The sequence below is a fragment of the Propithecus coquereli genome, unplaced genomic scaffold (genome assembly GCF_000956105.1).
Source record: "Propithecus coquereli isolate 6110/MARCELLA unplaced genomic scaffold, Pcoq_1.0 Scaffold7, whole genome shotgun sequence".
In the NCBI taxonomy this organism is placed as follows: domain Eukaryota; kingdom Metazoa; phylum Chordata; class Mammalia; order Primates; family Indriidae; genus Propithecus; species Propithecus coquereli.
The window spans coordinates 5998682-6023571 of record NW_012153062.1 but is presented as its reverse complement, the minus strand read 5'-3'; the positions used below and the strand labels follow the sequence as shown (position 1 = coordinate 6023571).

The 24890-nt window shown below is 37.8% G+C and overlaps 1 protein-coding gene across 1 annotated transcript in view; it reads left to right on the top strand.

Annotated features, from left to right (window-relative positions):
* The window catches only part of CCDC18 (coiled-coil domain containing 18), a 166668-nt gene extending 142165 nt beyond the window's left edge, over window positions 1-24503 (top strand). The window contains exon 28 of the mRNA XM_012661015.1: window positions 24411-24503. Within this exon, the coding sequence (XP_012516469.1) occupies window positions 24411-24503 (93 nt within the window). The remainder of the gene's footprint in view (window positions 1-24410) is intronic.
* The last annotated feature ends 387 nt before the right edge of the window (window positions 24504-24890 follow it).

Sequence of the window (24890 nt, the reverse complement as noted above, 5' to 3'; positions counted from 1 at the left end):
ATAAAATGTTTTTGGCAAGCCTCATGGCAATCTCAAATCAAAAAACCACAGCAGATACACAAAAAATGAAAATCAAGAAATCAATACACACTACCAGAGAAAATCACTTTTAGCAAAGGAAGGCAGGAAGAAAGGAAGAAAAAGGGGACCACAAAACCAGAAATCAAATAACAACATGGCAGCAGTAAGTCCTTACTTAGCAATAATAATTTTGAATGTGAATGGACTAAACTCTCCAATCAAAAGACATAGTCTGGTTGAATGGATAAATAACAAGAGCCAACTGTATGTTGTCTGTAAGCAATATACTTCACCTATAAAGACAAACATAGACTGAAAATAAAGAGATGGAAAAAGATATCCATGCAAATGGAAAACAAAAAAAGAGCAGAAGTAGCTATACTTGTATCAGATAAAATAGATATCAAGACAAACACTGTAAAAAGAGACAAAAAAGGTCATTATATAATGATAAAGGAGTAAATTCAGCAAGAGGATATAACAATTCTAAATATATGTACACCCAACACTGTAGCACCCAGATATATAAAGCAAATATTATCAGAGCTAAAGAGAGAGATAGACCTCAATACAATAATCATTGGAGACCTCAACAATCCACTTTCAGCACTGGAAAATCAACAGTGAAACATTGGGCTTAATCTATACTACAGACCAAATGGACCTAATAGATTATTTATAGAACATTTTATCCAACAGCTGTAGCATTCACCTTCTTCTCAGCTCATCGGTCATTTTCAAGGATAGATCATGTGGTAGGCCACAAAACAAGTTTCAAAAAATTTAAAAAAATTGAAATCGTACCAAATATTTTTCCTGACCACAATGGAATAAAACTAGGAATCAATAACAAGAGGAACGTTGGAAAATATACAAACACATGGAAATTAAGCAATATGCTCCTGATTGACCAGTGAGTCAATGAAAAGATTAAGAAGGAAATTTACAAATTTCTTGAAAGAAATGAAAATGAAAACACAACATATCAAAACCTATGAGATACATCAAAAATAGTAATAAGAGAAAAATTTATAGCAATAAATGCCTACATCAAAAAGGTAGAAAAGCTTCAAATAAACAACCTAGTGATGCATCTCAAAAAACTAGAAAAACAAGAGCAAACCAAACCCAAACTTCATAGAAGAAAATAAATAATAAACATCAGAGTAGAAATAAATGAAATTTAAACAAAAAAATACAATAGATCAATGAAACAAAAAGTTTATTGTTTGAAAACAAACAAAATAGATACACCTTTAGCCAGACCAAGAAAAAAAGAGAGAAGTACCAAATAAATTATCTTAGAAATGAAAAAGGGGACATTACAACTGATACTGCAGAAATCCAAAGGATCATTAGAGACTGTTATGAGCAACTATATGCCAACAAATTAGAAAAACTAGAAGAAATAGGTAAATTCCTGGACACATACAACTGATCACGACTGACCCATGAAGAAATAGAAAACTTGAACAGACCAATAACAAGTAAGGAGATCAAAGCAATAACAAAAAGTCTCCCATGAAAGAAAAGCCAAGGACCTGATGAATTCACTACTGAATTCTACCAAACGTTTAAAGGAGAACTTATACCAATTCTATTCAAACTATTTTAAAAAATTGAAGAGTAGGGAATACTTCCTAACTCATTCTACCAGGCCAGCATTACCCCAATACCAAAATCAGACAAGGACCCAACATAAACAAAAACTACAGGCCAATATCCCTGATGAATATAGATGCAGAAATCCTCAGTGAAATACTAGCAAACCGAATTCAAGAACACATTAAAAAGATTTTCCACCATGATTAAGTAGGATTCATCCCAGGGATGCAATGATGGTTCAATATGTGCAAGTCAATAAACATCACATTAACAGAACCACAAACAAAAACCATATGATCATTTTAATATTTGCTAAAAAAAATTCAACATCTCTTCATGATAAAAACCCTCCAAAAACTGGGCATTGAAAAGAGGTATCTCAAAATAATAAAAGCCATAGATGACAAACCCACAGCTAATATCATACTGAATGGAGAAAAATTGAAAGCCTTTCCTCCTAGAACTAGAGCAAGACCATGATGCCCACTTTTACCACTTTTTTTTAGTATAATCCTGAAAGTCCTGACTATAGCAGTTAGACAAAAGAAAGAAATAAAGGGCATCCAAATTGGAAAGGAAGAAATCAAATTATCCTTGTTGAATATAAGATTAGAAAATATGATCTTATATTTGGAAAAACTTAAAAGATTCCACCAAAAATTGTTCTAACTGATAAATGAATTCAATAAAGTTGCAGGATAGAAAACCAACATACAAAAATCAGTAGTGTTTATATACACCAGCAACAAAAATCGGGAAAAGAAATTATAAAAGTAATCCCATTTACAATAGCTACAAAGAACATAAAATACCTAGGAATAAATTTAATCAAAGAAGTGAAAGATCTATACAAGAACAACTATAAAACACTGATGAAAGAAATTGAAGAGGACACCAGAAAAGGAAAGATATTCCATGCTCATGGATTGAAAGAAATAATATTGTTAAACTATGCAAAACAACTTATAGATTCAGTGCAATCCTTATCAAAATACCAATGACATTTTTCACAGAAATTTTTAAAAATCCAAAAATTTATATGGCACCATAAAAGACCCCAAATAGCCAAAGCAATCCTGAGCAAGAAGAGAAAAGCTGGAGTCATCATACTACCTGACTTTAAAATATACTACAAAGCTACAGTAACCAAATCATCCTGTACTTGCATAAAAACAGACACATAGACCAATGGAATAGAATAGAGAACTCGGATATAAATCCATGCATTTCCAACTAAATGATTTTCAACAAAGGTGCTGGCAACACATTTAGGTTATTAAGTATGAATTGTCTGATTTCTTTACTTACTAAGTTTAACAGTTGATATCTGTGATATTTTACTTTGACACTTCTAGTTTTATTTTTATTGTGAAGGTACATCCTCAGTCTTTCAAACACATACATTGGCTTGTAATTATCTTTCTAACTTTTTTTAGAGCAATTTTTGTGAAACCATGGATAAGTCAAAAATTCATGTTATTTTCAAATATGAGTTCTGTCATGGAACCAATATAGCACAGACAGCTTGAAATATCAACGAAGTGTTTGGGAAGGATATGGCTAATAATGCACAGTACATCGATGATTTAAGAAGTTCCATTTTGACGATTTTAATCCTGAAAATGAGCCACATGGGTGACCTGAGACCCAGGTGGATAATGATGAGCTGAAAGCTGTAGTGGAATTGAATCCATCTCAACCTACACGTGAATTAGCAGCAAGGTTTGACATTACTATTCCAACAATATTGGACCATTTGAAACAAATGGGCAAGGTGAAAAAGCTAGATAGATGAATTAAACAAGCATCAGAAGAGAAATCGTCTGGAAGCTTGCCTTTCTTTGCCATCGTGACCTAAAGGTGAACCATTTCTACATCATATTGTTATGTGTGATGAAAAATGGATTTTTTTTGATGATCGCAAGCATTTGGTACAATGGTTGGATAAAGACGAAATGCTGAAACACAGTCCAAAACCAAATATTCATCCAGAAAAGCTAATGGTATCTGTTTGGTGGTCCAGCGCTGGTATTACGCACTACCGCTTCATGAAACCTGGTCAGTCAGTTACAGCGATGTCTACTGCAACCAGGTGGATGATATGGTGAGGATGCTTGCAATTAAGCAGCCAAGATTGGTCAACAAAGGCAGGCCAATCCACTTGCAAGACCACACTTCACAAAAAACAACGCTGCTCAAACTGTACAAGCTGGACTTGGAAACTCTCTGTCATCCACTGTATTCACCAGACCTTGCACCAACTGACTACCACTTCTTCCAGGCTTTGGACCACGTCTTGCAAGCAAAAATACTCAATTCTCAACAAGCTGTGGAAAATGTCTCATTGCCGCTCACTCTCCAGGCTTCTTTGCTACTGGCATAAACAAGCTACTGTTAAGATGGCAAAACTGTGTCAATTCTTTAGGTGCCTACTTTGATTAATTGTTCTCTTTCTTGTTTGAGATATAATAAACTACATTTTTGATTTGAAACCGGACATTTAATGACCTAATATAATGAGGAAAGGACCATCTCTTCAATAAACAGTATTGGGAAAACTAGATGACCATATGCAGAAGAATGAAACTAGACCCCTATCTCTCAGTACATACAAACATCAAATCAAAGTGGGTTAAAGACTTCAATCTAAGACCTGAAACTATGAAACTACTAAAAGAAAACATTGGGGAAACACTTCAGGACATTGTTCTGGGCAAGGATTTCTTGAGTAATACCCTCAAAGCACAGGTAACCAAAGCAAAATTGGACAAATGGGATCACATTAAGCTAAAAAGCATCTGCACAGCAAAGGAATCAACAAAGTGAAGAGACAACCCACAGAACAGGAGGAAATATTTGCAAACTACCTGTCTGACAAAGGATTAATAACTGGAATATATAAGGAGCTCCAACAATTCAATAGGAAAAAAATCGAATAATCTGATTAAAAATAGACAAAGGATCTGAATAGACATTTCTCAAAAGAAGACATACAAATGACCAATAAGTATATGCAAAAATGCTCAATATCATTAGTCATCAGAGAAATGCAAATCAAAACTACAATGAGATATCATCTCACCCCAGTTAAAATGGCTTTTATCAAAAAGACAGACAATAATGAATGCTAGTGAGGATGTGGAGAAAGGGGAACCCTCATACACTGTTGGTGGGAATGTAAATTAGTGCAACCACTATGCAGAACAGTATGGAGGTTCCTCAAAAAACTGAAAATAGAACCACCATATGATCCAGCAATTTCACTACTTGGTATATATACAAAAGAAATTAAATCAATATATCAAAGAGATATTTGCACTCCCATGTTTATTGCAGCACTATTGACAATAGCTAAAATATAGAATTAATCCCAAATGTACATCAGTGGATGAATGGGTAAAGAAAATGTTGTATATATACACAATGGAATATTGTATAGCCACAGAAAACAATGAAATCCTGTCATTTGCAGCAATATAGATGGAACTAGAGGTCATTGTGTTAAGTGAAGCAAGCCAGGCACAAGAAAGACAAATACTGCATGTTATCACTCATATTTGGGAGCTAAAAATGTGGCTCTCATGAAGATAGAGAGTAGTGGATTGGTGGTTACCAGAGCCCAGGAAGGGGAGGCAGGAGGGAGGAATGATTAATAGATACAAATCTACAGTTTGGTAGAAGAAATAAGACCTAATATGTGATAGATTGTAAAATAAGGTCCCAAAGAAAGAAGGAAGATGTTTCAGTTTCTATTGCTACATAATAAATACACCAAACTTAACAACCATGATATTATATTTGGTTATTTGCCAGATTTGCTGGTAGATGAGTTAGTCTGGAAAGATCAAGATTGCTTCATTTACATGCCTGATGTCTTGGCAGAAGTGACTGGAAGGTTGGTCTCAGCTGAGAATGTCAATGAGAGCACCTATGGTGATCTTTCCAGGGAAGTCTCAGGGTGACTAGCTGCCTTACATGATGGTTCAGGCTTCCAGAGAGAATGTTCCAAGTGTCCTGGGCAAAACCTGTAAGGCTCCTATGACCTCGTCTCTTAGATCCCAGAATGTCACTTCTGATTAATTCTTTCGGTCAAACAAGTCACTGGCCTTACTGACTCAGCCCAGATTCAAAGTGAGCGGGGGTATTAGCATGTCACCTCTTGGTAAGAGGAGTGTCAAAAATGTAAAGTCATTTTTATTTATTTATTTATTTTTGAAATAGGGTCTGGCTATGTTGCCCAGGCCGATCTCAAACTCCTGGACCTAAGTGATCCTCCTATCTTAGCCTCCCAAACAGCTGGGACTACAGGTGCACACCACTGTACCCAGTATGGGACTATAGACACATGCCACTGTACCCAGCATATAGTCATTTTTAATCTGCTATAGAGGGGTGGATTGTATAAGATCAGAGAACATATAAAAGACTTGCCTTGGACATGAAGAGAGACCACTGCTAAATGTTGGAGTATTCGGAGCTCTGTCTTCAGCATTTCTCTCTATACACTGTCTCCCTAGGTGATCTCATCTAGTCCTTTTGCTTCAAAGAACTTTATATATTGATGCCTTTCAAGTTTATATCTCTAGTCCCAACCTCTTGCCTGAGCTCCAGTCTTGTACATCCAACTACCTACTCAACATATCCACTTGAATGTCTGTCTAATAAGTATCTCAAATTTAACACGGCCAAACCCAAGCTGTTGGATTTCTACCCCACCCCATGTCTGCTTTCCCTTAGCCTTCCCTTTCCCAATAATTGACACAAGTATACACTCAGTTGCTCAGGACACATAACTAGGAGCCATCCTTGGCCCTTCTCTGTTCCTTACGCAGCACATTTATTCTATCAGTGTCTACCTCCAATTCATCAATAGGTCCCATTGGCTCCAACTTCCAGAATATATCCTGAACCTAACTACTTCTTTCCATCTCTTCTCATCTAAGTTGATGCCACCATCACCTCTCACTGATCTCCCTGCTGCTCCCCCATAGCCCTTCCTCCATCCTTGTAGCAGCCAGAGTAATCTTTCTAAAGTGTAAATCAAAGAACATAAATTCCCCGCTTCAAATGCTCTAAAGACTTCCCATTGCAATCAGAATAATCTACAAACTTCTCATCAGGGTCTATGAGGCTCTCCAAATCTTGCCCTGTCTGCCTTCTGGCGTCATTTCCCCCAACTCATCCCCTTGTTCAATGAGCTCCATCCACTCTGACCTTCCTTCTGTCCCATGAATGCACAAAACTTGTTCATGTCTCGGGCCATCCCGCCTATTGCTCATTCTGCTTGAAGAGCTCCTCTGGATCTTCATGTACTTCCTCCTTTTTATCATTTAGGTGATAAAAAGTGACTCAGATGTCACTTTCTCAAAGAGGCCTTCCCTGACCACCACAGCTAAAGTAATATCACATCTCCCTAGGTCATCTTCCTCACACTACCCAATTATAGCTTCTTAATAATATTTATCAGTACCTTAAGTTCTTATTCATTTCTTTGTTTATTGCCTGTCATTCCTCACTAGAACATAAACTCCTTGGGGGCGCTATTCCTGTCTGTCTTATTCACAGCTGATTCTCCAGTACCTTGAACAACGTAGACCACAAAATATAGATACACACATACAAAAAAATATATATAGATACACAGTAAATGTTTGTTTAAATTGGCTATTTCTTTCTTCTGCAAGGAGGTTTAGAGAAGATGGGAAGCAGGGGAAGGAAAACTCTTTTTCTCTGTGATTTGGAACATAAAAGTGTTTGGCTGACAGTGAGAAACAGGTGGAACAGGTTTTTCAGAAGTGTAATGAATCATTCTAGACTGTCAAAAGTTGTGTTTTTAAAAAATCATTAGTTGAGAGTTTTTTGTTTCAATTCTAACATTTCTTCAAAAGTGATTTCATGGAAGAAAGAATTTGAATTTTTACCCTTTTAGGTAACATTGGCTTTCTTTTACACTCTTGCCCTGGAATTGATTTATCTTAATCCACTGTTTTTGTTTTGCTTTCCTCCCTCTCTTTAAAGGATCTTCTATATTTGCTCCTGACAATACAGGTTCAAGACCCAGAAAAGTGCAAATGCCAATGTTTTCTTTCCTCATGGCCCTTCATCACCGCCTTAGCAAGTACTTCCATGTATCCATAGCCACATAGCTCTGTTTCCCATCAATAAAGTCTAGGTGTTTCGCAAGTATAAATTAATGCTTTTATATCCATGCTTCTATCTCTCTTTCCCATCAGCAAAATCTATGCGTTTGCAAAAATTAAATAGGTACATTTTCTTACCTGTGTTCGCCATTTTCTACATTCGAACAATAAGTTCTATTCAAGGTATAGCTGCACTGCAAAATTAATTTTCTTAGTCAACTTTTTAATGGTATTTTCTTAAAAGGACTTTTATAACACATTTTGGTTACTTGGTTTTGATTGGCTTATATATACCACTTCTCTAGAATATTGCTGTGAACTAGATGTGAATTTATTATAATAACGAAAAGTAATTAAATAAAGAACTACTTCTGACAGGTGAAAGCATGGTTAATTATTTCTCCTTGGAGAAATGTACATATATACATAACAAAACAGCTTTTGGAAGCCAGACCAACCTGCTAGACACGCTGAACCAGTTCTAGTCTATTCCAAAAGGGGAAGGCAACATGTATGATTCATTCCTAAGACTTTCAGAGAGTCAAATATGTTTCCACATGATATCAAAACTTGATGTTAAAAACTTCATGGGGGCTTTCGACTTGCCTTTTTGCAAAAACCTATATGCTATTTACGAGTGTGGCTGAAGAGCCACCGTGGACACGGCCATGCAGCAGTCACTGGTCAGCAGCCAAGTAAACCCTCGCAGGTCGCTGCGCCTAGCCGAAAAAAGGGTTTTTAAGAACAAGTCTCTTGCCAAGAGCTCGCCAAGAGCTCTAAGAAATGAAATGTTGCTCAGACCTCTTTCAGCCTGCTCCTGATCTAAAATCTTGATTAGAGAGCTTATTTTTAGCATTGTTCTCCCATATGTGTGGGAGGAAAGAATGCAATATCGCTCTGAATGTGTGTCTATGGTTTGTTCTCTCGTGTTGAATAGCCTAGGGGCTGGAGGTTACCCTGATCTATTTCCTCATCTCCAGACATATCTAGATGTAAACTATTTCTAAACAAAATATTGGTTTAATTACTTCTTGTGAAATGCCAAAGATTCCACAGTTTGCTTTGGGACGCAGCAATTGCTACTCCGACCCACCAAATGTAACCTTCCTTTTCCCAGACTATAACTTGAGGCTTTGTAGTATGCGGATGACAAGACCACTGGTATTTGGCTCTTAAGTTCCCACCCTGGTTTCTTGATAAGGACACCCAACTTTTGAGGTTTCTTTCATTTTAATGGGTCTCTAGTGGCCTCACAGACCTAGGAGCTTTCTTCTTGTTGCTCCAGGATCAGCCTTGTGCCAAGGCTCCAGCCAGGACTCTGCACCAGTTTTTCCCCTGTTCCTGCTGGTGCTGTGCTCAAAGTTATCAACTTTGCGATTGGTGGGGAAAGGGGTTCCTGAGTGCAGTGGCATCACTGCAGCTCACTACAACCTCAAACTCTTGGGCTCAAGAGATCCTCCTGCCTCAGCCGCCCAAGTAGTTGGGACTACAGGCGTGCGCCATGATGCCCAGCTAATTTTTCTAATTTTAGTAGAGACCGGGTCTCACTCTTGCTCAGGCTGGTCTCGAACTCCGGAGCTTAAGCAGTCCTCTCACCTTGGCCTCCTAGAGCGGTAGGATTACAGGCGTGAGCCACCCTGCCTGGCCCCTACCCCCCTTTCTTCTTCAGCTCTCTTAGCTGTAAACTAGCCCTTAAGCTGACTCAGTGTAAGCTTCCAAGAGGCAGACTTTTTCTTTCAGCTTTTCTTCAGTCCTTTGTTAAGGACTTAAAGCAAGTTTTCTCATAGACTAGGCCAGAGAAACATTGATCTGTATCATAACAAACAATTCCTCCCATGCAGACTCCTGGTGTCCTAAGACTAGCCACATCTCTTAGTTTTCTGCAACCTTAAGGTGAATTTCCTGCCCTCCCAGCCAGCCCCATTCACTTTCCCCCAAAATGGCTAGAAAAGTCTCTTCTTGTTTGGTTTAGGAAATATTATCATGGTAATTTAGGAGATTGACTATCAGTTCCAAATTCTTACATCATTTCCTCCGGGAGGCTTTGAGACTCTCATGCAAATAATACTCTCTTATTCTGATATCTCAGACTTTCCAAAGTTAACTTGTAGTTTATGTTATATATCTTTCTTTTCCCCTACTCAACCAAGGTGAGCCTTGTCCACACAGAATCTCTAGCACTTTCTCAAGCTTGACAGAATTCCCAGGGAGCTACAGGATGTGCCTCTGCCTTATTCTGCACAGCAACTTGGCATCAGCCTCTTCTTTCCACTAGTCTCAACTTATACCAGTCATCCTATCCTCCAACCAACTCCTACACCCTCATGATTAGAGAGCTCTGGGATACTAAAGGCCGCCACCACTACCACTCTACACACACACACACACACACACACACACACACACACACACACAGAGTGGGGGGCCCTTGGATTTAAATTATTTAGCAAAGATGGGAAAAAATGTATGCTTTGGAAACAAAATAAGTAAGACTTTCAAGTTAATATTAAGAAGTACTTTTTATTGTACTTTTTATTGTTATTAATTGCAAATAAAATAGGATTTTAGAGTTTGTCACCACCATAATCCAAGCCCCTATCATGTTTTGCCTGAACTCCTAAAACAATTTTCATACTTCTACTGTTCCCACCTCCAACACAGTCTCCACACAATATCCAGTGTTCTTTCAAAACTGGGTCATATCACTTCCTTGTTTAAATCTTTATGATGGCTGCCCATTGGACACAGAATAGATTCCTCGCTCCTACTGTAATAGTAATAGTAGTAATTAATAATGATAATAGATAAGAATAGGTTACCCCCATTATTCTCTATCATTGGACTTTACTGCCTTCATAACATTCACACATTCTATTTGTCTGTCTGGCTAGCTGAAATGTTAGCATTCTGAAGGCATCAGCATTGTTTGTCTTATTCACCGTTGGGTCCCCATCTCTTGGCATGGTGCCTGGCACATATTAAGCAATCAGTAAATATTTGTTGAGGGAACAAAGTCTTTTTTATTTTTGGTTTTCCGGTCCTTTCCAGCAAGGACCGGAAAACCTACTAGACAAATTCTAAAAGGGCTGTAACACTGGGAATAAAGTCTTATGATTTAAAAGTAATTTAGAAGTCATCTAATCCATCTAGTCCTTTACCCCAATTCAGGGCTTAATTTTCAGCTCTTTGCAATGCTGAGGCTATTTGGATAGTGGTGTTTATGCTGGAACAAAAAAGAACAATAGGGAGGAGCTGTTTCCCTTTCCCTAATTGATTTTGCCTTACTTGTTCTGACATCAGCTTTACTTTTTACCACATAGACAAATAGTCATATGAGTCATTTATTCTTAGCCAAGCAGCTAATCATGCATGTGACCACTCCTTTGTGTGTGTGTGTGTGTGTGTGTGTGTGTGTGTGTGTGTGTGTGTGAGGGGTTGTAGTTGAGAGTGTTCCAGATTAATGTTCACCTAGTGTTCCATGGAATCTTAAAGATTTTGTCTATTAACATCTTTAATTATTCTTTTTTTTTCAAATGTAAGTAGAGAGTTTATTTGGGCCAAGGTTGAGGACTGCAGCCTGGGAGACAGAGATTCAAGTTGCTCCGAATATATGCCCCCTCTAATTATTCTTTAATGTAGTATTTTCCAAACTATGGGCTTTGACTTATCACTGCGTATTGTAAAGATAAGTATGGTCTAGTGAAACTTGTTTCAGTCATATATGTGATTATGTGTGTGTGTGTGTGTGTATGTGTGTACTATGACTTGATGTAAAACATATATTTCTTATTGTAAAAAATAAACAACAATAACAACAAAAAGTCTGAAAGCCATTACCCAAATGAACATTAATAGACTATCTTCTATTAGAAAGGAGACTATCTGGTAGTTCTAGGATGACATATGGGTTGACCTTCGCAGCCCTCTTAGTCAGGGCTCTGAGGCCGGTCAGAATTGAAGTAGATGAAAGTAGATGAATTCTGCCATATTTTTAAATGAAAGCACTATCTACTTATAGTCTGCAAACACTGTTAGAAAAATATAAGCATGGGTACTACATCAGCTATTTGAAATAAACTACAAATACAACAAACATATTATTATTTTCATTGTTCTCCATTACTTTTCTTCTTTGACCCAAAAAATTAGAGCCAAAATGGCCAGAGGTCTAGTAAGAGTTCTGGTAGAGGCGCAATGAATGAAGAGGCCCCAAAAGAACATTGTGGGTTCTCCTTTTTGTGCCAGTTTCCTTCTGACGGCTTCTCCTTTTACAGTGAAATAGGAAGCAAGATCATCTGCTGAGAATGAGGATTGGGAGGAGGTATCGAAGGTCTGAGGAAAGAAAAGGCATAAAGCAGTGGAAGGGTGAATGGACTAAGGAAACGTAGTCTGGCTGTGGGCAGCACTGAGGGATATGTATTTAAAGTGGGTCCAGTGAGCATGGTTACATGTTCAGCTTGAGAATGTGGGCAGGTAGTAGTTAAAGAGTTGACTTTAACCAGAGATGAAAGGAAGTTCTGTTTAGGGAGAGAGAACAACATAAAGTTTGAGTGCCTGAAATTACATGATGTGTAAATATACTAAAAAAATTCTCATAAGAATCAGAAGCAATGCATTTGGCTCCAACCTCCACCCAGAGAACTGGGAAACAGCCAGGCATTCTTCTCTTGCAAGTGAAATGTGTAGCACACCAAACTGAAATAAGGAGGCTGCTTCCCTGTTCTTCTGACTCTGGGCTGCAGAATCCCAATTACAAGATTCAATTAAGGTGTGTCCAATTTAGCCACCTCTGTTCACATACTATTACATAATACAATATCAGGAGGGCCTTTTATAACAACAGTGATTGGGAATAGCTGAAAAAGTCTGAGTCTCCACTATGGAATAAGAACTATAAACAATTCATTGGACAGTTAATTTCAGTAAAATTCTAGAATGTATCAACAAACCATGACTAATACTCAGTGGTGGAAGTTCTATATTTTTCCTCAATGAGAAGCCAGCAAAGCTAGGGACTTACTTCTCAGCTAGTCTAATATGATGTCTTCTTTTCTTGCATTAATCAAATCCAGATTCTATATAATCTTCTCTTTTTATCTCAAGATGTTCCACCTGAAGAAGTTTACCTTGTTGAATCTGAGATTTAAAACCATCTACAAAAATGCTTATTCTCTACTTAAATGTTGCAATCATTTTTTCTTTCATTCCACAAATCTTTAAGTGTCTATTATGTGACCAGCACCATGCCACGCCTTAGAGAAACAAATGTAAGCCAGATAGAAATAATCCCTTATACTCTTATATACTCTTTTATGTAAGCAATCACATCGAAATGGGGTAGGTGCTTACAAAATAAAAGATGAAGTATAAAGGATGCTCAGTTAAATTTGAATTTCAGATACATAATGTATAATGTATTAATTAGTATAAGTATATTTCAAACAATCTGGCAACGCTGCGGAAGTTCAGAGCAGGAGCTTTAAACTTAGTTCAAAGGATTGAGAAAAGGCTTCCTGGAGGAAGGGACATTTAAACTGAAACCTAAATTTTACCTTATGTACCAAGTCTTTAACAGTGGCACTGCTAAGTAGGATTTAATTCTCTCTGAAAAATGCCTTCTGCCTATTGTTGGGGTCTAGCCATTGTCTCTCTCTCCAAGGTATTCTTCCCATAGTGTCATGAGGGGAAGGGTCTTTTAAACTCTTCTCTTTTTATGTAAAAAGAATAATTTACAAATTACAGATGTTCCTCAATTTAAGATGGGGCTATGTCCCAATAAACTCATCGTAGGTTGAAAATATTGTAAATCAAAAATGCACTTACTACACCTAAGCTACCGAACATCATAGCTTAGCCTAGCCTACCTTAAACATGCTCAGAACACTTACATTAGCCTACAGTTGGATCAAATCATCTAAGACAAAGCCTATTTTATAATAAAGTGGCGAATATCTCATGTAATTTATTTAATACTGTACTGAAAGTGAAAAGCAGAATGGTTGTATGGGTACTCACCGTACAGTTTCTACTGAATGTGTTTTGCTTTTGCATCATTGTAAAGTCAAAAAATCCTAAATCAAACCATCCTAAATTGGGGACCATCTGTAGAGTCTAAGCTGAAAACTCTCTCTCCCCATTGGACAGGAAATGGCTGCCATTTTCTGTAACACTATTAAGTTTCCTTCCAGGTTACAGCAGCTTAAGGTTTTAAGATTTTATCAGTTTATGCCTTTACCCATTTAGGCCATACATGCTCTTAATTGGTGGTATAATTTTCAAAATGAATTATGTATGTATAATTTCCAAATAGAATACTTTTGAGATTTACAAAAAAAGGACTGGACTTATTTTTATATATTGGAAGTGCTATCCCAGCTTTGTCCCTGACTGAGTCTTTTCTGTCCTTCTCTTTCTTCCAGTGTAATCTTTGGCTAATATGCAGATGTTTCTGAGGAAAATAACAAACGAACTCTTACTACTTCTCAATAAGTGGTACTGCAAATATCAGAATATACTTTTGTATTATTAGTGAACACATTATTTGAATCAGCCCATTTATAAGCATTTAAATTTGTTACCACCAAATCAGTTGAGCAAGATGTAAAGGGGGTGAAATCAATTCTTTTGATAAAAACTTGATCATTATTATTTGTAGAGAAAGATAACTGCTTATTTTTATAGGAAATGTTGTCACAGATAAATAAAATATCAGTACTTCTCTCAATTCCCTTTTAGTCTGACCTTCAAGGTCAAGAGATGTGTCGAGAAAGTACATCTGTGTAACTGCAGATTCCCCTGACTGCCTCTCAGTGCATTTGCTTTCCTCAAGGGAGGAGTATCATTCCTGCCAGGATCCACGAGATCTATAGCACTGCTCTCATGGAGCGGGCAGTGTGAAGCAGTTTCATGATAACCAAGCCCGCGGGAGGACTCCCATTGCATGGAGGACAGCAAAGATCATCACTAGGCCAACCCCCAGTCCAAACGCTTTTACCCACTGCATCCTGGGCTGCAGTTTTACCAATTGCCTGTGACTGGTTAGACAGAACACATCCATACAAGTTATACGAAGCAGATTTATTACTTACAGATAGGCAGCAAGAGACAAAAGAAGCCTAGGATCCATCGTGAGCCAGTTCCCCAAGGTTCAAGGCAGCTGCCTGGGGAAGATGGGGACTTGACTGTGTATGCCCCACTTGTACCCACTTACAGGACCCCGAAAGGCAGCCTGCCATAGGTTATATAGCTTAGGGCTATATACCTCAGGAACAACATGACCACTGGGCAAATCTTGGAAGAACACCCTGCTCCCAGGGGAGAGAGGAAAAAAGCTCAGGCTGTCTAGGGCAGTTTTCCCTGACTCAAGATGTTACATTCTCTAGGAAGGACAGGAACAAGGCACGGGCTGTCTCAGGCAGTTCGTCCCTGTCGAATGATATTGCATCCCCAGCACATTCTATAGTTATTCTTCATAAGTACAGCAAGAAGTTGGGGAACACTGGTTCCCTCCAACGCCACCTGGAGAACTGTCCTGCATATACATTTTGGAACATCTTTATGGATCACGATGAACTCCTTAACTGGTCCCCTCACCTACGGCAGAATTGTATGCAACATTCCCCAGGCCCCCTCTGGTCACAGTGACTGGACCGGGGTGGGGGGTGTGGGGGGGATAGGCTGCTGACTCAGCTGAGCAGAGTCCCTTCCCAGGGAATTTGGAAGTGGGGATGAGAGCAGAGAATGAGTCTTTCCATGTGGTTGGAACTGTAAAAAGTAAACATGGACGCTGTGGCCTGCCAGCTGCCAGCTGCCATATGGCTCCAATAACTGAGAAACCAGATGCTGAGGGAAAAAATGAAATGAGAAATAAAGCAAGCTCTCTCTCTGAGTTCCTGCTGAACTTTCCTTTCCAGTGCCAGCCCGTCTGATGCTTGGCTGCTTATATTCCTGCTTTGACTCAATGAGACACTTCTATTTTTTTTTTTTATTTTTTTTGAGACACAGTCTGTCTCTGTCACCTGGGCTAGAGTACAGTGCTGTCATCATAGCTCACTGCAACTTCAAACTCTTGGGATCATTCGACCCTCCTGCCTCAGCCTCCCAAGTAGCTGGGACTACAGGCATGCACCACCATGCCCGACTCATTTTTGTATTTTTTGTAGAGATGAAGTCTCACTCTTGGTCAGGATGGTCTCCTACTCCTGAACTCAAGCTATCCTCCTGCCTCAGCCTCCCAGGGTGCTAGGATTATAAGTATGAGCCACCACGCCCAGCCCAATTTTCTTATAATTTCTCCTTTTCTTTTCTCTCTTTTTCTTCTTCTTCTTCTTCTTTTTTTTTTTTTTTTGTAGAGATGAAGTCTTGCTATGTTACTCAGGCTGATCTCGAATTCCTGGGCTCAAATGATCCTCCTGCCTCAACTTCCCAAAGTGCTAGCATTATAGACATGAGCCACCACACCCAGCCCTAATTTCTCCTTTTCTACCTAAAATAGTTCAAGTTGGTTTCTAGTAGTTGTAATCATAAACACCCTGATGAATCCTGAGGGCTGGATGTTCTCCCCACAAACCCCTCTGGCGAGGCGGTTGTTCCTCCGGGGTCACCCTGCGATGTGCACACTGCTTTTTCCTTAGCAACGTGCTCCACTCGTCAATCCTGGAAGGCAAGACAAATGAGAAAGATGTATGAAGCACCGCAGGAAGAACTGGACAGAACTTAATTGAAATCTAATCACATCACTTACTTGCTGTTTGACCTTAAAGTAGTTCCTTAAACTCTCTGAGCCTCTATTTATTGATATATTTACACCTGCCTTGCAGGATTGATTAAATGAAATAAGGTATGTCAAAATTCTAGAACAGGGTAAGGCACATAGCAGGCACTCAACATCTGATGCTACAGATAAAGCATGCAATGGTGACCTATAAACATTCAGGGATTATGGTTCTTGGCCCAGTAACTGTGGTGATGTTGTCACTTGGTATCCATGGACACATATGGCTCTCCTCCACAGTAAGGAATGAGGTAAATATTTAGACAGTTTTCAGTTTTTCGGCTATTAACATAACTCTGAAATGAGCATCCTTATAACTAAATCTTCATGCATATTTTATTTTCTTAGGATAAATTCCTCTTAAGTTGAAGACTGGGTACATTGTTCTGGCTTTTGATGCCTATTGACAAAATTCCTTCCAGAAAACTGAACCTAGTTCACCTCCACCAGTAGCGTATGTCTACATATCAGTGAAGCAGATGACTACTTGTCCCCCAAATCCATTCTCCCCTTTTTCCATAATAATTGAATTTTAGCTGGGTACATGGCTGCCCAAGCTGACTACATGTCCCAGCTTCCCTTACCACTAAGTGTGGTGAAATTAAATTCTTACCATTGGATTGTAAGATGCCCTACTTCCACAACACTTACATAAACTAAGTGATGTTTCCTTTAAAAAGGAAACTGCTGCCCTTCAATGTCTCTCTCTCTCCCTTCACACAGACTGGAACTCAAACCCAACTGACCATGTAAATGAGGACAACACCCTAGGGAATGGCAAAACAAAAAGATTCAAAGCACTTGGGACCCTGAATAGCTTCACAGAGCAGAACCCTGCCAGCAGCCTGAAGCACTTACCTATGATCTATTGCATGAGATATCTCTTTGCTACAGAATCTCACCTTGTATCTTAATAGCACAGTGGGGTTAATACATCTTTTATTAGTAATAGTAAGGCACTTTGGAGTACTAATTAGTGTTGTATGATGAGCAGTTTATGTATGACTTATGTAGTCCATAACAGCCAAAATGATGTATCCTGCACTTACATGGTCCAGTATTTCATTTGTTAATAAATATTATTCACATCTGCCTGAAGAAAATTTTCCTTCGTTATAGAAGTGCAGTGGTTTCAGTGCTAATCGTTCTGCCCTTCCTCTTCACAGCAGTTCCTTCAGTGTTAACGCACAGCGTGTCTTCGCTCACAGCAAGCTACCAAATTTCAGGTATGTTATTGACCTATGTAGATTTAAGCAAGTACTGTGGAGTTCTTTTGTTTATTTCCAAGTCTGAACTTGAAGCTGATTATCTGTAAATATTTTGTAAGATTATAGGTAGATTTCTAGAGAGTTAAATTAGCTGTATAATCCATTATGGAGACTACAGCCTAATTTTTATAAAAGTAACTCCCTCAGTATTTCAGTGGGCCCAATGTTAACTATTTCTCTCCTGTGGTTGCTTGTGGAAGCTTAAAATAATATTACACTGATATGCTATCATCATACATTGATGTTGGATCACACATGAGAGCTTCTAGATTATATCTAGATTACTCTAGAAATGAAGTGATTATTAAGGATTCAGGCACACTATTTCTAAATAGATGTTTAATATTTTCTTTGCTTGTGAAGTAATGTTCATTTGCTGTAATTAACACCTTCTTTGTTCCCGTTCTCTCAAGGAACACAGCTCTGTGCTTATCTATTGTCCAATGTCTGAAAACAGTTGTTTCTGCTTATTTTATCCAGTTTCAGCATTATTTATTGTGGGAGGGTGAGTCCATTAGTTTCTCAATGCTGAAACGGAAGTCTATGAAATTTGAATTTTTTATTATCCTAATGCTATATGATAAGAATTGTCTTATATTAAACATTCAGGAATAGAGACAGCCCTAAGAACTGGGTCATATCATTGACCCTTTTCCAGTTGCAGTTCATTAATCCTCCACCATGACAGTAACCATGATTCTCTTCATTTCTCCTCCCTCAGACCAACTCCTCAGCACCTCCCCTGTTTATGTACTGCAGGGCTTTTGCTTTCTCATAACTTTGGTCTACTGAAGACTTATAACAAATGGTCTATCTCTATGAATCCTTTCAGCTTCAACTTCAGCTCCTACTACCTACTTACTCACTCTCTGTATTCCATGTGGGAACTCTTAGTGATCTCTTTAAGAGATCACTACCTGTACCCCTCTCTTGGGAGAAACTTTTGGGCCAAGACTTTTTCCTCAGCTCTGGCAGGGAAAGCAGGTAGGGAAAAGAGGTAGGTTGGTCACTCTGTGCAGAACATGGCCACTCAGCTGCTTATTCATCGGGGGCCTTGGCCAGAGAAATTCTGCTAGGAGCAGTGGATGTAGCAGTCACTGAGATTAGCCTAAAATATGTGTGATTTACTTACACATCTAGCTCTCCTTCTAAATGTGAGCTTTTTGAGGGCAGGAGCCATATTTTAGGTATCATTTAATGCTTAGTGCCCAGCACATTGCTCGGCACATAGTAATTTCTCAATACATTTTACTGAATGAATGGATTGATGAATGACTATCTTGGCTCCCCACCTAGACTGTTACTCCCTTGATTGGCCCCAGAATAACATAGATCCTTACAATGAACAAATTACAAGACTACCTTGGGGATTGTTTTAAGAAATGCTATTTTAAAAAATAATTGAAGCACTAGAAGTGTTTTTTATTTTGGTTTAATGATTTTAATTAGTATTCATATCAATTCTTAATCTGTACATAATAGTTTCTGGAGTGAATTTGTTTTCTGATGTACCTTAAAGACTCCCCAACTACAATGTTTAAAAATACTGATTTAGATTGGATTTGCTTAATTTGTCCGAATAAATAATATTTTACAAATACCATTTTATATACATGGGCATATAAACAAGTTTTATATACATGGGTAAACTGTATGTGACCAGTTGGCAGATCTTAAAGCTAAATGTATTGGTTCATGTTTTTCCAATATAATCAACATAATTATCCCTCAGAAATTGAAATTGATTGTTATCCTTTAAATTAAAGCTGTTGGCACAAAGAAAAAGGGATCTGTGTAAAGGATGGATTTAACTTTGTGCTTACCGTTCTGTGGGTAATGAGAATCACTTCGTCCAGATAGTAGGTATATACTTTAAATATTTATTGATTTCTCTCTGAGCTAGTGAGTCATTGACCCTGAAGCTGGAGTGAGGTCGGTTTGCTCTGCACCATGGAGAACTTAATTATCCCCATGGTAACACAGAGCCTCCTGCTTACCACCTCTTCCCACATCTTTGTGATATTTAAAGCAGGAAACCATTATTTACTTCATATTTGATATTCTGATATGTTTTTCAGGGCACAATTTCCTAACCTCAGCCATTCCTGTGTATAAAACATTGCCATAGCAACAATAAAAAATAGTGATTATAAGTAATACCTTATGAAATGAAAAATGATCTGCCAATTCTACAGCATTTTAGGATTCAAACTTTTCCACTGAATTTTGCATCACAATTGTCAAGATGTTGAAACTAAAACATACTTAACTAACAGGCTAACAGATGATTCTTATATATTTTGAAAAGGCAACTACTAATACTAAGTAACATATGTTTAAATTTAGAAAATTTTTGCTTATCAAAAAAATAAGTCCTGTCCATTGATGTAAAGTTAGAAAATAGGCCAGGCACAGTGGCTCATGCCTGTAATCCTAGCACTTTGGGAGGCTAAGGTGGGAGGATCACTTGAGGCCAGGAGTTCGAGACTAGCCTGAGCAAGAACGAGATCCTGTCACTACAAAAAAATAGAAAAGTTAGCTGGGCATGGTGGTGTGCACCTGTAGTCCCAGCTACTTGAGAGGCTGAGGCAGGAGGATCGCTTGAGCCCAGGAGTTTAGGTTGCAGTGAGCTATGATGACGGCACTGCACTCTAGTCTGGGAGACAGAGTGAGACTTGGTCTCAAAAAAAAAAAAAAAAAGAAAGAAAGAAAGAAAAAGAAAAGAAAAGAAAAGAAAAGAAAGACAGGCAAAAGAACATTTAACAATCCAGTAATCTCCCTTCCCCATGGTTTACTATGTCTTTCCGGTACCTTTTCAGTATGTGTATACGTGGGGCTGGGGGTGGTGTCGTGGGGTGTAAGAAGAGAGGGAGAGAGAGGCCGCTCCCACAGTACATTTTGTTCTGTATTCTGATTTTTTTTTACTTAACAATATATTGTGAACATCTTTTTAAATATATTAACTATGGTGTCATTTTTATTGGTCGAATATCGTGGATGTTCTATTGAATGAATTTACTATACTTTAGTTAAGCAGTCTTTTTGTTGGACATTTTAATCTTTTCCATTTTTCACCAATATCAAACATAAACCAAAAAAGATAAGGAAAGAAAGAGAGAGAAAGGGGCAGGGAGGAAAGACACTAAAATGAACATCTTGTGACACACATCATTGTTTCCTTAACATATATTTCCTTAGCATTATTTTGAAGTGGAATTGCTGGTAAAGGTATGCACTTTTCAGATATTTTGTCAAAGAGCTCTCCAGAACAGATGTAGTACCTTCTCTAATCCTGGATATTATCTTTTAAAATAATCCTTAACAATTCGAAAGGCAAAAATGGTATTTTAATATTACTTTGATTTGTACTTTTTGATTATTGATGAAAACAAAATAAAATTATCTTTATTGATCCTTTTTATTCTTTTCTGATTTACTGGTAGAAGTCCTTTGCCCATTTTTCTACTTGGCTATTTATCTTTTCCTTATTGATTTGTAAGACTTCTTAACTCTTAGTCCCTTTGTATTCCCCCTTTCCATTTGGCATTTGCTGTTTTTTAGTGATTTCTGGAGAAGTTTTTAGTTTATGCATTTGAAAATCAATCTTTGTTTTATGTTCATGTAATATAATCCCCACTCACAAGATTATATAAATTTTTTTCTATATTTTCTTCTCATAAGTCTATGGTTTAATCTTTATATTAAAATCTTTAATCCACCAGAAACTTATTTTGGCACATGGTATATTTTCCCCCTCCAAACAATTGGCCAATGGCCCCTTCATTTATTGTGTAATTTATACTTTCCTCACTAGTTATGCATGCTGCTTTTTTTTTTTTTAAAGAGATGGGGTCTTGCTAGGTTTCCCAGGCTGACCTTGAACTCCTGGTCTCAGTGATCTTCCTACCTCATCTTCCTGAGTAGCTAGGACTACAGGCACATGTTATTACACCCAGTTTGAATGCCACTTTTATTATTTATCTACTTGGGCCTTAATAACATTGAATTTTAATGTGAAAATATAAAGATGCCCCACAGATCTAACCATTTTCCTTTTATGCTAGTTGCTTGGGACCTTGTCTAGAGTCGTTTTCTATCAGCAATTGTGTGAGGGTGAAGAGGTGTCATTTCAGATGCCAGAAAGATATTGAATGAATCTCTGGCTTTTTTTAAAATCAGAAAATGTTATAAATATTTTATAACAGTATCATTGCTAATGTAGACTTGTGAGATATTCTAATCTAAGTTTTTTATTGCTATACATCTGGGCTGTAATGTCATATATTTTATGACCATATTTTGCTCATTGAATCAATAAAATATTCTTAACTAGTTATGGGTGATATATGCATAGATGTATGCATTTATCATCATTCAGAAGCTAAATATTGTTTATAAATTTAAAATGCTCAACAAATTTTATATACATGGGTAAACTATATGTGACCAGTTGGCAGATCTTAAAGCTAAATGTATTGGTTCATGTTTTTCCAATATAATCAACATAATTATACCTCAGAAATTGAAATTGATTGTTATCCTTTAAATTAAAGCTGCTGGCACAAAGAAAAAGGGATCTATGTAAAGGATGGATATAACTTTGTGCTTAAGTTGTCCCTTTCTTCCAAACAATAAAAATTATACAGATAATATTTTGGATCTAAATCTAAACAAGAGGCCTACTTTTAGCTTTAGTAAAAGTGATAGGTTTGATGGTGAATGCTGTCAACTGGGATTTATTTGGGAACAATGACTTTCTCAACCACTTTGCTTGTAATTTAGCCACAATTAAGACATTTACCATTATGTGCTCCTGAAAATACTATAATGGGTCAGTTAATCAACATACTATCTCATTGTGGTAAATATTGGCCTTAATCATGACAATGATTTAGGTCAAATTACATAACCAAGCTTATAAGGGTAAATCTGCAGAATTTTATATTAGGTCATTCCAAGGATTGATATATGTAACTCACTTTTCTTCCCCTACATACATTCCATTAAGACACTTTCAGACATATTTTGGTGTATTTGATAGATATTAAAAATAATACTTGCTATCAAATACCAGGATTAAATCCTATGTGTGAGCCTGACTGAAAAAAGAGCCACATTGTGATTACTGAGAAAATGGTCTGCAAATTACTCAGGCAGAATCTCTAAAGCCTGTTCTTTTCCCAGTGCTCATTTACAGGGAAGAAAACAAGCCAGGCAGCAGGGGGATTTAGCCTGAAAAGAGGCTTATTTTTCCCTCCTGAGAGACAAATTTGATTTTATCTCTTGCCTCATATTACAAAATGTGGCTGTTCTCCAAATTAGCATTTGAGGATAATTTTGAAAAATGTTCTCACTGCTTTCCCCTTAATCATGCTCTCTATAGTGTATTCAGAATATCTCCACGATCTCTCATGGATCATTTCTCATTTCACCTACTCTAACTTCCTGTTCTGTGACAAGAATCTCTTGATCAAGTCCCTCCACTTTTCCTGTAAAATCCAAACATTATGTGCTAGGCTTAAGAAAACAAGGTGACATTCTTTCTCTTAGGAGTTTTCCTGATTTCACTCCTGTTCCTTGTCTTGCTTCCTTTTGGCTTTTCCAGGCTTGTTTTCTTTCCTGATCTGTCCTCTTTAGTTCACAATTGTCATTATGTTCCCATGTGTCAGTCTTGGTGTTCATAACCCATGGCAAGGAGGCAGATGTATGGACTATACACACTGACACCTTCATTTTATGGCTTCGTTCAGATCCTTCTTATCAGAAGATCCATGAACACAGGAATTATGTCTCCTCTATTTGCAGTGCCTACCACAGAATTCTCAATAAAATTTTATTGAATTAATAATAGCTGCCACCATTTTTATAAATCTACTTATTAAATGATAGTCATCGTGCCATGCACAAAGGGTATGTCTATTTTATAGATGAAAAGACTGAATTTAGAAAAATTAAGTAACTTGTTCTTGGTCACAAGGCTAGTAAAAGTTGAAGAACCAAGACATGACTTAATCCCAGGTATGGAAGGCCTATGTTCAATCTCCACACTAACAGTGCAGAAGGCAGCATAACATAACTATGAAGAAATGTCCGGGAGCCAGACAGCATGGGTTTAAATTCCAGCTTTGCCACATAAGACTTACTCTAAGCTCTCTATGCTTCAGTGTCATGATCTGTAAATTAGAGACCATTTACTGGACAAATAACCATTGATTTCCAGTCATTCCACTTCCATGGGAAAGTTTTTCTCCACATTTGATGCTGATGATCACTAAGGGCTTAGACTTCTATAAACAAAGGCTTAAATCACCCTAGTAGGCAAAGGCCCCAATCAGATATTAGTTGCAAGCAGGGAAATTTGGAATGGGTAGTCATAGATACCAGTTATGGCCTCATTAAGAGTAGTGGGAATGAGTAGTCTGCACATATTACTGGAATATCTGAAGACTGAAAAATTGCACTATTTTTTTTCCTTTTTAACCTAAGAACTACCACTGTTTTCTTCTCCTTTCTTTTTGTAGCAATTATTGCCACTCCTGGTCCCACTAATTATTTATAAAGTGCACTGGTAGTAATTATTACAATTTAGTCCATGGATTGCAGGATTATGAAGAGCCACAGCTAGATAAGAATGTGCCAGAACTAGAAGAAGAATGGGCATTTTACTTCCAGAGATCAGGATCAGAAGAACAATAACCTCAAGATGTTCCTTCTACCAGCTGGATGTGCCTTTGGGCTTAGCAAGAAGGTAAGTGCAGGAGTTGTACTAGAATGGCTGGATCAAAGAGGTTGGAGGCATTTTTGTCATTGTATGTATGGGGAAAGGCAACCAAGTAATAAGACACAACAGATACCTCTTAGGTCAGCCACACAGCTCACAGTGACACCTCCCTCTCCAGCATACGGGTGGAAGAGTAGAAAATATCTACAAGTATCACTTGCACACTAGTCATGGCTGAATGACATGGGGTAGAAATATGACCCAAACTAGCCAAACAGGCTTGCTTTCCTGGGAAATTGGAATTTTGGAATGAGACAGCTAGAGATGGGGAGTTGTTTACAGCCCACCAGGAGGATGGTTTA